Here is a 12,453-nt window from a genome sequence, read left to right on the forward strand (position 1 = left end):
TCAAAAGAGGGTGGCAGGAAGATAGAGTCAATATTTAGGACAGTTGTTTACTTAGATTATAATTTCAAGAAGAATTAACAGTTAGGATTAAGCTTCCATGATTTTCCTAAATCTATGACCTAAGTGTGCCTATAAGGCTTTTAACTTTCACAAGTTGTTTTTTGAAGCAATAGATGGAATTTGGTAAATTCCAGAGCCTCACCTGACTGATTTCATTACAGTGAAGATGTATTGTATATAATTACATTTTGTAACTATTTCTCTAAGTTGGCTCTTATTCTAATGCTTAAGTAGTAGGAAGATCTTTTTCTATATAGTCATGTTTCTTGAGCCTATTCTCCAGGTAAAAATATTCATACTTATTACAGATTCTCTGTCAACCATGAACCTCATTTTTTTCAAATAAGTCATCATGGGATTTTTCTCCAAAATGTTTGGTTTAAAATTACTAAATATTTAAGAAACTGGCTCTTGTTTTTTTGTTCATTTTTTTAGTTATTTTATTGATTCGAGTTGGTTTACAATTGTGTTAGTTTCTGGTGTAGCATAGTGATTCAATTATATATATTCCTTTTCATATGCTTTTTCATTATAGGCTATTATAAGGTATTGAATATATAGTTCCCTGTGCTAAATAGACCTTGTTTACCTATTTTATATATAAGAAACTAGTTTGTAAATATAAGCTTGTAAGCAGTAATATTTTTTTATCATCATTGTATGTGGCTAGGTGTCCAGAATGTTGAAAGATTATGACTGGATTAATGCCGAGAAACACCTCTTTGGGCAACCCAATAGCGCCTATGATTTCAAAACTAACAACCCAAAAGAAGCTGGTCAGAGACTTCAGAAGTTGCAAGAAATGAAGGAGAAACTAGGAAGAAATGTCAACATGAGAGCTATGAATGTACTGACAGAAGCTGAAGAGCGGGTAAGTCCTATGACTGTCAGCTCATTTTAGAATATAGCAGAGTAGCGCTGACGGCTTTATGTGGCTCCTGAGGCAGTTACTAGAGTCAGTCTTTTGCTTGATGCTCTTGATACTTGTTTTCTTTGGATTTTCCTTTTCTCCTGTTTCAGTTATTTCCTATTGCATTCTTTTTGCATCATCAGTTAATTAATCTGTTATACCTTGGATGACTTTTCCACTGGCCTTGGCCTTAGTCATAAAAATGATCTACTCTTTTCTTATTCTTGGTGTAAATAAAAACACTTTTTGATCATGTTAAGTCCTCACATTGCTATCATTTCTTTCACTTGCCTTTTTAAAAGGTTTCAAAAAATAGGGTACAGGTTTCCCCACCACCCAAAATTGAGGCATTCCTGTGAAACCTTTCTTACACCAAAATGGTGCGCCTGAAGGTAATTCCTCCTTCGCTTTACACCTTGCTCACAGATGCACACAATAACCTGAGGTAAAGCACAGTTGCCCATAGACCCAGCGCAAAACTCTGACAGCTTGATGCTGAGATGCTCGGTGTCCTTCCCAGTAAAGGAGCTCGATGGTGCCACTCGGTGCTCCGGCTGTGCACTGCTTCCGTAAGGGCTCGCTGCAAAACACATGCTGAATGCTATTTTCGCTTTTTACCTTTTCTTATAAAAGCAAAGTGGTGTGTTGAAAAGTGGGGACACCTGTATCCTGCTGTCTGCTTCCTCACCGATCACCCCTAACTGCTATCTTCCTTTGATTCTAGTGTAGGCTGGAACCTCTGCATAAGTAATGACTAAAACTGTTATATACATAAACGCTGTTTTACAGATCCATAAATCCAGCAGTGTCTTCTGTTTTAATGCTTTCAGTTACTTAATAATGTTATCCATCTCCCCTACCTTTCATAGTCTGCCATGTCCCTAGAAAACCCAAAGGGGAAGAAAGCAGTTTCTAGTCTTGTTGGCTCCATAGTAAATAGCAGTCTGGGTGATTTTTCCTTTAATTCTGTAAATTCTGTTTGAATTTGCATAGCAGAGTTAACGAGAGCTCTGTAAAAGTGATGGTTCTTATGAGCTCAGTCACTTTTAAGAAATTTAGTGGTAATGGGTTTAACTCATTTTTTGAAACTGTCATTGACATTAGTATCTTTATTCTGTTAGATACCAAACAGGCTAGTAACGCACTTGCTGTAATCTCTCTGAAATATTCCTGCTGGTTTTCATTTCTCCATTAAAACTTTGCAATATATGGCATATTTGTGGAAGGGAAATCTTCCGTCTGAATTTGAGCTGCTTAACATCATACACTTGTTTACTTTTACTATTTGCTTTTATTAGATGATAACTGGATCCTGATATTTTTTTAAAAGTAATTTACCAACTCCCATCTTCTTACCAGAGAGGGAGGCTCTGTTGTTGATCAGCAGCTGGCCTTTTGTTTTTTGTTGTATTTTGTGTCACCACATGTAAGAAACTACATGGAATTATGCAAGGAATAGGATAAAAATGTCAAACTCTTGAAACCTCCTCTCCACAAAGGAGAGGGACAGCAGGGAAATAAGCAGGACTGGCTGGAGTTTTTTTGGGAGAATTTGAAGCCTCCTTAAAATGTGAGGCTTTGAGCAGAAATAAGTTAAAAGGATTTTTAGAAAGTGCTACTGTTACTTGTGGTATGATTATCCCTCTGCAGCCTCCCTCAAAATTTTTTCCAGTAAATTTCTGCATTAACCAGGGGAGGCCACTCTGAGTCTGTGATGTTTGAGCTGAAACTTAAGGCTCCAGCTTATGTCAGAAACAGAAAGAACAATGCAGGGGCCATAAGGCTACAGTGAACTTAGTATGTTCAAGGAACTGAAAAAAGACCATATGGCTGGAGCCTGGGAGGAGTGTGATGCCAAAAATTCAGAGATAAATTAAAAGCCAGATTATGTATGACTTGTTACATCAAGGTGAAGAATTGAAATTTTATTTGTGTCACTGCTAAGACTGACTGACCTCACTTCTTAAGCATTCAGGGCTGCTTTTGAATTTATATATGGTAGATTCATTTCCCTTTTTGCGTGGGCTGCTAGGAAGATACAGGAATATTTGTGGAGTCAGAATATTTCAAAAGCTTGTCCTATAAGTTCCCAATTATAGTCACTGAATTTTACATAGAAATGATTATTTACTTTCCTCAATTTGGTTTACATTATAACTCTTACTATAGTATGCCTTTTTGGTAAATAGGAGTTGTGTATATATATACACACACACACACACACACAACATATAAAATAATGAAATCTCCATATTCTAGAATTCAGTCGGAAATAAAAAGATAATTTTGTTTTTCCAAATTAAGTATGCTTTTTATCTTACTAGTATAATGACTTGATGAAGAAGAAAAGGATTGTCGAAAACGACAAATCCAAAATCCTGGCAACTATAGAAGATCTTGACCAGAAGAAAAATCAAGCCTTAAATATTGCTTGGCAGAAGGTATTTGAACCAAAGATATTATCATTTACTTTGTATGAAGCAAGGATGAACAATACTGTTGATAGGATTTTAATCTAAGATGAATTTGAAATAACTGATTTGTGTTTGAGGCCTATCCTCATACCTTAATTAAAACATCGTACACTTTTAAAAGCAGTTTGCCCTTTTGGACTTTACTACTGATTTGCAAAGGTAAGTTGTGTCACGCCATCACACTCTCATAGCGTACTTCCCTGGTTCCTAAGTTACATTAAATTTCTAACTTTCTAGATTTCTCCATTTTTCATTCTTACGTTGTTTCAGGTCTGGGCTACCTTTAAAGGAGACACTGTACTGTCGTCTTCTCATGAGATCATAGAGTCTTCTAATATTGGGAAAATACTGTCCAGTATCTGCTTGACCCCCACTCACCTTCTGCTTGACACTGGAAGCAGTATCAGTTTCACACTGGGAGAACTCCAGTTGTTGGAAGATCTCTCCAAGGGACCCATTGGTTCAGACCTCTGGTTTCTCTTGCCCAGATGCACTGAGGTCAAATATTAGTTCTAAGAATGTTTCTATAGTAAGATTGTGTATTCCTTACCACTTACATTATTACTTGCATTTCAGAATTCATAAATATGCATTCTGTAGGTTTTTAGCAAAGCATTTCATACATGTTAGATTAATAATTAGAGAATAATTATATTATTATAATACAGCAGTTGCTCTATTATTTTCCATTAATTATCTTAAAACAGTTCTGTAGTTTTGATAGTTATTATCTCTATTTTATAAATGAAGAAACCAAAGCTTAGAAAGATGAAATAGCCTGTCTAAGCTCATAATAGTCAAAAAGTGGAAAATCTGGGATTCTCTTTTCCTGTGTTAGAACCAAGGTTAAAATACCCTTTTGTTGCTCTGTAAAGACTGGGTAATAAACAAGGAAGTTTAGTATTGTACATAATTCATATTCAGCAAAATCCCAATTACCATTTGTGTTTTATCCCAACTTCGGCAGATTTCAAGTTTGTATTTCTACTTCCCTCACTGCATAGATTTGTCACCTTCAGGGTAATTCCTTAGCCTCTGCTGTGAAGTTTTCCCTGTATTTACCATAGCAAAAGACTCCTACTCAAACGATTCCGTAGTTATTGTGCTGTTTGGTACTTTAACAGGTCTGGCCTTTGGGATATAACTGGCCACTTTTCCTCTTTTTCTCTTTAATTCTGCAGGAACTTTATTTTCAGTAAGAACAGTACAGTTATCCCTTTAAGTCACCTTGTTTTTCCTGTTCTGCAGCTTATTTTCAGTGTTCTATCTCCCTATAGTGTTTGTTTGTCTATCTTTTTAAAAATGCTTGGAAAAAGTTGGCCCCATTATTCTTATACAACATGTAGATTTAACACTAGGTCTAGGAGATTTGCTTCTGTTGTTTTTCCCCACAGTTCCTGGATTTAATGCAAGTACAAATTTATCTTTTAAACCGATGTTTTCCCCAATCTCCAAAGTTCTCCTAATGCAAGTACATTTATTGCGTGCTTATTATATGTCAGGTATTCTCATACTAATTTTCTCATTTAATCCTTGCAGTAACCTAATGAGATAGGTACTGTTATTATCAGCATTATAGACTTCCTTCTGGCTTCAAGCAAACTTGATTCACAAAGCCAGAGTATTTTAGGCACTGGTTGTGTTTTTGCTTTTTTGTTTCCTTCTTAGCCTCATTGGAGTTTTAAAATTTGATTTATTTTCTATTTATGATAGGGCTACATTCTTCTCTACCCATTAACTGACACCTTTCTCTCTTCCCCCTTTGGAGGAATTCCCACGTGGGATTCATGGTCATGTTTGGGATTTAGCAGAATTCCACTGTCTCAGTTTTGGGTACCTCTCTCCTGCGTGGTCAAAACAATTTAAAAAAGGAAAGGGCATTTATAAATATATGCTGTCTTCCATTTTGTCCCCCCAAAAAGGCAGTGGTCCTCTGCTCCACTATGATGAACCTTGCCTAGCTCTGGAAATCTATCCCAGATCAAACTGGAATCTACTTTCTGTATAGGATATTATTCAGCACATGTGCAGTTGCTCTTAGAATGTGTGTTCCTTAGTAAATTTATATTTAGGAGCACTGTTTACATCTAGATTTCCTTATTACTCATATTCATAAAAAGTGTATTTTGCACTTGAATTTGGAGATTTCCCTAGAAAACATGGCTGTCTAATCCTTGTGGGAGTGCATGCACGTGCATGGTCACACACACACATACACACACACATATATGCTCTCGAATTTGCCTGCTGAACTCTGAGATTATTAGTCATGTCTTTGAAGACAGTTGTCTGAATTCTCAAATCATTAATCAAGTGTGTATGCACAGAAATTGTCCAGTTACAGTCTAGAATATGGGTCTAAATCTGTGTAATCGCCTACTGTGGCTTTATGGGGATAAGCCGAATAGTTTCTTTAGCCTTTTTCTTTTGGTGCTCAATCCTATTCCTGTCCCTTGATACCCTAACTTCTTAGGCTTTGAGAAGAAGCATATAGAAAAGAACCATTCAACACCTTCAACAAATCTAGTTTGATTTCATGCCTCTCTTTCTCCTAGAGACCTCACCCTGATCTTAGGCTTTTTAAAGGTGGCTGGTTAACCACAGGCCTAGCTCACTATACCCGTCAACACAAAAAAATATGAGAACGTTTTTTGCCAAAATGAGTTTTTGTTTTTCTTCTCCAACTGAAAGTTCAGTATCTTTTATTATCCAGTTGTGAATCTCGGAGGATTCCTGCAACATGGCCTACAGAAGTATCAGAACTTCATGGCAGAGTTAGAGGTTTAGCTTCTAGTTCCCTCTGGAAGTTATAAAGTAAAGCTCAGTAAACGATTTCTGTAAAGGGACAGGTAAGAAACATTTCAGAGACATACAGTCTCTGTTGCAATCACCAGACTCCATGGCTGTGTTGCTGGCTGCCACAGACGATACATTCACGAGTGGCCACGGCTAGGTCTGTCACACAGACCACATTTGCCAGCCCGAGAGCCAGACTAACAGACAACAAAATGCTTCTGCTGGGCTGCACACGTATGCAGCATGATTCTTGAAATACCTTTTATAATGTTTTAATATTTTAATATCTTTTTTTTTTTTTAAACCCAGGTGAACAAGGACTTTGGATCTATTTTTTCTACTCTTTTGCCTGGTGCTAATGCTATGCTTGCACCACCGGAAGGGCAAACTGTATTAGATGGCCTGGAGTTTAAGGTTGCCTTAGGAAATACTTGGAAAGAAAACCTAACTGAACTTAGTGGTGGTCAGAGGTGAGTAATTCCTTTGCAGTAATTCCTCTTATTTTATTATAATCCATCATTTCACTGCCCAGTTTTATTTCAGTTTTGCTGTTCTATCTTTGCATGTAGAATTTAAGGAGCCTAATATAAGATTACAAATTTTGATTAGAACGTCTGATTTTTAGTAGGCAAAAGAAAACTAGAAAAACAATTATTAAAAAACAGTTTCAGAAAACTATGAAAAACAATTATTTTCAGACATTGGAAAAGGAATAACCCAAGAGTATGATACATGAACGAAATGAAAGAAAATTGCTGAGCCCAGTGTGTACCCTAGCTTTCTTCCTAGGAGCAATTCCTTGACTGTAGGTGCAGGGAGGGAAACCCACACAAAGCCCAGTATTCTCACTAAGTGAGGGAAGCTCCTTACCTGCGGAGAGCCACACACACAGTCACTGAAGATGGTTATTAATTTTGTATTTCTTTCCCCTGCCAGATGTACAGTCCATAATCCTTGAATCGTTCTCATGTGCCCTGTGTCATCTTGTAACTCGTAATGCGTGTAGGAAATGCTAAGACCAGTTAACTTCTCTTATGAAATCTTTGTCATTTTTATGAGTAGAATAGCAGTCCGCTCTATCTTTTTCATTATTGATAAAATTCCTAAATATGTTAAGAGTCTAAAAGAAGTTTCTGCTGCTTGTCAATTGAAATTAAGTCCCAAAATTTAGATCCCAGTATCTTTAACTGTCTGCCAAAGTTTCAGAAAAATTTGAGGAAAATACAGAATGTATGCTTATTTTCTCATTGGAGCCTAAAAATTATTTCCATAATTAAGATGATACAAGCTTTTTTTCCCCCAGATAACCCACAATTCAGCATAGTAGTTTACCTCTTGGTAATATTTTTTTCCCCAAATGATTAAATTTAGAGCTCAATGCGTTAAGTATTTGGCATAGAAAAAGCCCATGAAACGTAATTTCAGGTTGCTCGAGTGGCCGCAGCTACCTCCTCCAGAAGTGAATGCAAGGCTCCCTGTTGTCGGTTTTTATTGGACTCTTTCATTCAGTTCCTTTGCTAGAAATTTTGGTTTCACCTTCCCAGACCGCCTCTACTTCTATATACTTTTCTTCTCCTACTTACATGTTTCTTAATAAATACCCTGTTGGAATACAGTAAGCATTAGATTGACTGTTTAGTGCTGCATGCCAGGAGATATTTAAAGTTATAGAATTAAGTGTGTTACAAATGTTACTGTGACTTTTAGTCAATATTAGATAAATATAAATATTTTGTATTAAAGGGTTTTCTGTAAAATGTTTCAGAGAAATATTGTAAGAATTATAATTCTTCATACCAGATTGCAACAAAAACAGGTACAGTTAAAGGAGATGTAGGAGAGAACTGAAAAAGAGCTATAGAATCTACGAGTGGCAGTAACTACAAACTTTAAATAAGATGTATTAGTCAGGCTTCCCCAGAGAAACAGAACCAATAGGATATATAGATATAAGAAGGGATGTATTATAAGGAATTAGCCCATTTTATTGGGAAGGCTGAGAAGTCCCACAGTTTGCTGTCTGCAAGCTGGAGAGCCAGTGGTGTAATTCAATCTGGGTCTGAAGGCCTGAGAACCAGGTGGAAGCACTGAGGGCAGAATACGCATGTACCGGCTCAAGTAATCAGGCAGGAAGGGATGAATTCTTTCCTCTTCCTCTTTTTACTAGTTAGGCCCACAACAAATTGGAAGATGTCTGTCCACTTTAGGGAGAGAGGGCAAACTGCTTTACTGAGTCTTCTAATTCAGATGCTGATTTCATCCAGCACACGTCACAGACACATGGAGAAAAAATCTTTAGCCAAGTATCTGGGTACCCTGTGATCCAGTCAAGTTGACAAAATTAACCATCACATAAGCATTATTTGAACTTCCGACACTGTGAAGTGTTTAGAGTAATGAGCCATAATCTGTACATAATCTGTATTCTCAAATAGTATCAGTAAAAAAAAAAAGAGTATGCGTGTTTCTGTGCATGCACACCTGGGTGCATACGTAGTAAAAGTTTGAACAGGGGGCACCTAAACCAGTTACCCTGTTAGGAAGGCAACTGTCTTAAGTAAGTATATAGCCCTCAGTCACCTGCTACTTAGGCATCTAATAGGGAATTGGGGAAGGAAAGAAAATTAGCACTGTTAAACACTTTCTTAAGGAATAGAAGCCAAACATACCTTAATTATCTGACATGAAAGAATAGTATATGTATATATATATATATATATATATATATATATATATATACTACCTGTTCTATTCAAAATAAAACTCACTGAAGAGAGGAAAAATGGAAAGGTAAAGTAAAACATTTTAATACAACAGTGTTGAAGTTTGATGCTTTAAATTCTTTTCTCCATGGCCATCTTTCAGCTAAATCTGCACTATTCATAATAATGATAACAGGATAGCAGGTTTGTTCAGTGTTTTAGTAAAAAGTGGTAAAATCAAGTTTTGATAGCTTTTCTTCCGGCCTTCTTTTTTTAGGTCTTTAGTGGCTTTGTCATTAATACTGTCTATGCTCCTCTTCAAACCTGCTCCAATTTATATCCTGGATGAGGTAGATGCTGCCTTGGATCTTTCTCACACCCAGAATATTGGACAGATGCTGCGTACTCATTTCACACACTCTCAGGTAAGAATGAGAAAAAAATGCCACAGAATACTTCTAGTATTTGTTTTCCTAAAACTATTCTTTGATAGTGGTCAATGTAAATAAGATATTTAGGATTGAGGAATACTGAAACATAGTGTATCTCTTTAAATATATGCTTCTATTCAAATGAGTATAGAAGGAAAGAGGGTTTTCATTTGTTATTAAAGAAAGAGCCTGGCATTATAGTTGTCGGTTGTAGCATGAGGGAGAATCTGAGTTTTCCATAATTTGGAATTATTTAGGGTAATTATTTTCTCTAGCTAGTTGCCAGGGGGTGCACAATCAAAACAAGACTCTTTCAGGGATATACCTGAAAAATATCTCAAGAAATCGTGTGGCACTAGATGGGGTTCTTTTCAACCCTTCTAGAAAGTAGAGAAAAACCCTGTGAAGCTAAAAACAGTTTGTTTCTACTAAACTGTTGCTGCAGGATCTAGGGCTGCCAAATAAGATTGTACAGATAATGCACTGAACAGCTCTGGGGGACTTCACTTAACATAGTTATCTTAGACTGAGATGTATCTATTACAGCAGTTTTTCAACAGATAGCAGTGAAGTGGTACCTTTTCTTAGTTATATAGATGTTCCATTTGAGCTAATGATAGTGCTGTAGGAACCTAAAACTGTCTTAGATTTTATTAAAATATCACAGAGAAAAATATTTCACCAGGGCATTTAGAGCGAACAAGAAGACAGTGAAGCCAGCTGCCGTAGATAGCAACAAGGAGTCAACCAGCAGGAAGTAGTAAACGTGGGGGAGGAAGCACTCACAGTACAACTGAGAGACTCCTAAAACTGAATATGGAAAGAATTCCTTTAGGTGCCTAATACAACTAGCTGTTACCTGCATTTGAGGATGTTTATTTGCTTGGAGCCAAGAGTTTAAAGAAATAACAAAATCAAAATATCTTCCAATGATTCTTAACTGCGAGTATAAAAAGAGTGAACAAGAATATTGAAAATATTTTTTATGCTTTGCTTTTCTTTTTCCCTTAAGTTCATTGTGGTATCCCTAAAGGAAGGTATGTTCAACAATGCAAATGTCCTTTTCAAAACCAAGTTTGTGGATGGTGTTTCTACAGTAGCCAGATTTACTCAGTGTCAAAATGGGAAAGTTCCAAAGGAAACCAAACCCAAGGCAAAAGGACCCAAATGATCACATATGGAAATTACAAGCACAAACTTACTCCTTCAACTTGACCTGTTTTTTAAACATAAACTTTTTAAGAACTTGGGATTTATCTCATATGTTTATATAAAAATTTAATATTTTGTTACTTAACCCATTTTCTCTTCCTTTATAAATGAACATAAATTCCGCTTCTGAATTAATGTTAACTATGGTCCAATTACTGTGATTGTGATTTTATGCATGTCATCAAATGCCTTTTCTTATACAAGTCTTTTATAGATTAGGGAACCTGAGATTTGTAGTTGGTAGTAGATTTTGTATGTAAAAGCAAAATTACAAAGGAACAGATGAAATTAAATTATAGGATAAATACAGCTGACAGCTTTTAGTAATTAGTTAATTCCTAAGGTAGTAATAGTGTGTTTTCTATTGCTAATAATGTCATATAGCTAAAGAAGAATTATAAAGCAAGTAACTGGACCAACAAAAGGAACACAAAGCTCTTAGGCGAGCACTGAGCTATTTCTGGTTAGTTCCTTGATGACACAGTGCCAGATCCCTGATTTAAACTCAGATGGGAAACTGATATTGAAAGATTTCTCTCATTTTAATGCTGAATATCATGTTTCTATATGCTTAGTAATTGGTTTGTGCAATCTTTTTAAGATTATTTTAATAAAAGCTTGGGAGAATGTGTTGCATGTTGCTCTCTGCTGTAGGTTTATCTGAAGTCTCCGAATATTTTCAAAGATTTTTACCAGCCTTTTCATAATCCAATCAATGACAATCTATTGGTGAGTGAAAATGTAGGAGCCAGCAGACTAAACCAACTTTATCTTTTTCTTTTAGTCTGATGCATATATAAATAAATAGATCCATCTGCTGTACCAAAAGGATTATTAAAATTCGATAATTATTTCTCAGTGTCCTCCTCTGCTTTCCAGTTCAAAAGTATGAATTTCCTTTAAGAATTCAAATGATGGCGCTAACAAACACTGAGAGTGATGCTTTATATGGTTCTTAGTATCTCTTGATGCATTGTTAGAACAGTGTCTCAACTCTCCAAATCTGGAAGGTTCTGACATGATCTAATCTGACCTTGGCCCCACATTTCTTCTTGACTCTTGAGTCATAGTTCCTTTGTGGTATCCTCTTCCTATACATGCTCATACCTGATACATATCTGAGAATGTCAGGTGACACCCAGATAGCTGATACTATGGGGCACATTGGAAAGGAATGAATGTGGAATTTGTCTCCTCCTCCAACAGTGGACAGAACTAAGCTGTAAATGCTGAGTTATATAGGAAGTCCAATATCACGTGCAATAAACGTAAGTTTACTTCTTTTCAAATGAATTGCAAATTGTTTGCCAGAAAGAATTAAGAATTACATCAATTCACACTGTCACCAGTATAGTATACCTGTTGACCATAACCTGTCAGCACTGGTTGTTAGTTTTAATACTTGTGATTTACTAGTTACAAAAATAGTATTTAATTGCTATTTTACCTAGTATTTTATAAATAACTTGTAGGATTGGACATTTTGCCATATGTACTGATTTTCTTTGCTAACAAATCTGTTTGCTTTCCTAATTTTTGTCTTATGTACAGTTTTGCTTTTTGATGGAAACCCTCAAATATTAAATTTTTGTGAATAAAGTTGTCATTTGATTTAGAGGGAACACATTAAGGGGGGTGGGGTCATTTGTTTCACACATCTGTAATAATGAGTAACATTAATATAAGTTTCTGTACATCAGACACTATTCATTTGTACATCTTTTCACACTTAATCCTAATAATAATGCAGTGAGGTAAGTACCTTTATCATCAGCACTATATACCTAAGGAAACTGAACTAAGCAGAGGAGTCGGGAAACTCGCCCCCAGTGTTAACACAGTGAGTGACCAGAAGGGTCGAGATACAA

General features: G+C 36.1%; 1 protein-coding gene across 2 annotated transcripts in view; it reads left to right on the top strand.

Moving 5' to 3' along the window:
* SMC2 (structural maintenance of chromosomes 2) overlaps positions 1 to 12,184 on the top strand; it is a 46,916-nt gene extending 34,732 nt beyond the window's left edge. For both annotated transcript variants that reach the window (XM_015238949.3, XM_072959867.1), the window contains 5 exons: positions 731 to 931; positions 3,295 to 3,411; positions 6,550 to 6,710; positions 9,220 to 9,367; positions 10,386 to 12,184. In XM_015238949.3, coding sequence (XP_015094435.1) covers positions 731 to 931; positions 3,295 to 3,411; positions 6,550 to 6,710; positions 9,220 to 9,367; positions 10,386 to 10,544 — 786 coding nt within the window. In that variant the 3' untranslated portion in view covers positions 10,545 to 12,184. The remainder of the gene's footprint in view (positions 1 to 730; positions 932 to 3,294; positions 3,412 to 6,549; positions 6,711 to 9,219; positions 9,368 to 10,385) is intronic.
* The last annotated feature ends 269 nt before the right edge of the window (positions 12,185 to 12,453 follow it).

The sequence above is a fragment of the Vicugna pacos genome, chromosome 4, assembly GCF_048564905.1.
Source record: "Vicugna pacos chromosome 4, VicPac4, whole genome shotgun sequence".
NCBI lineage: Eukaryota > Metazoa > Chordata > Mammalia > Artiodactyla > Camelidae > Vicugna > Vicugna pacos.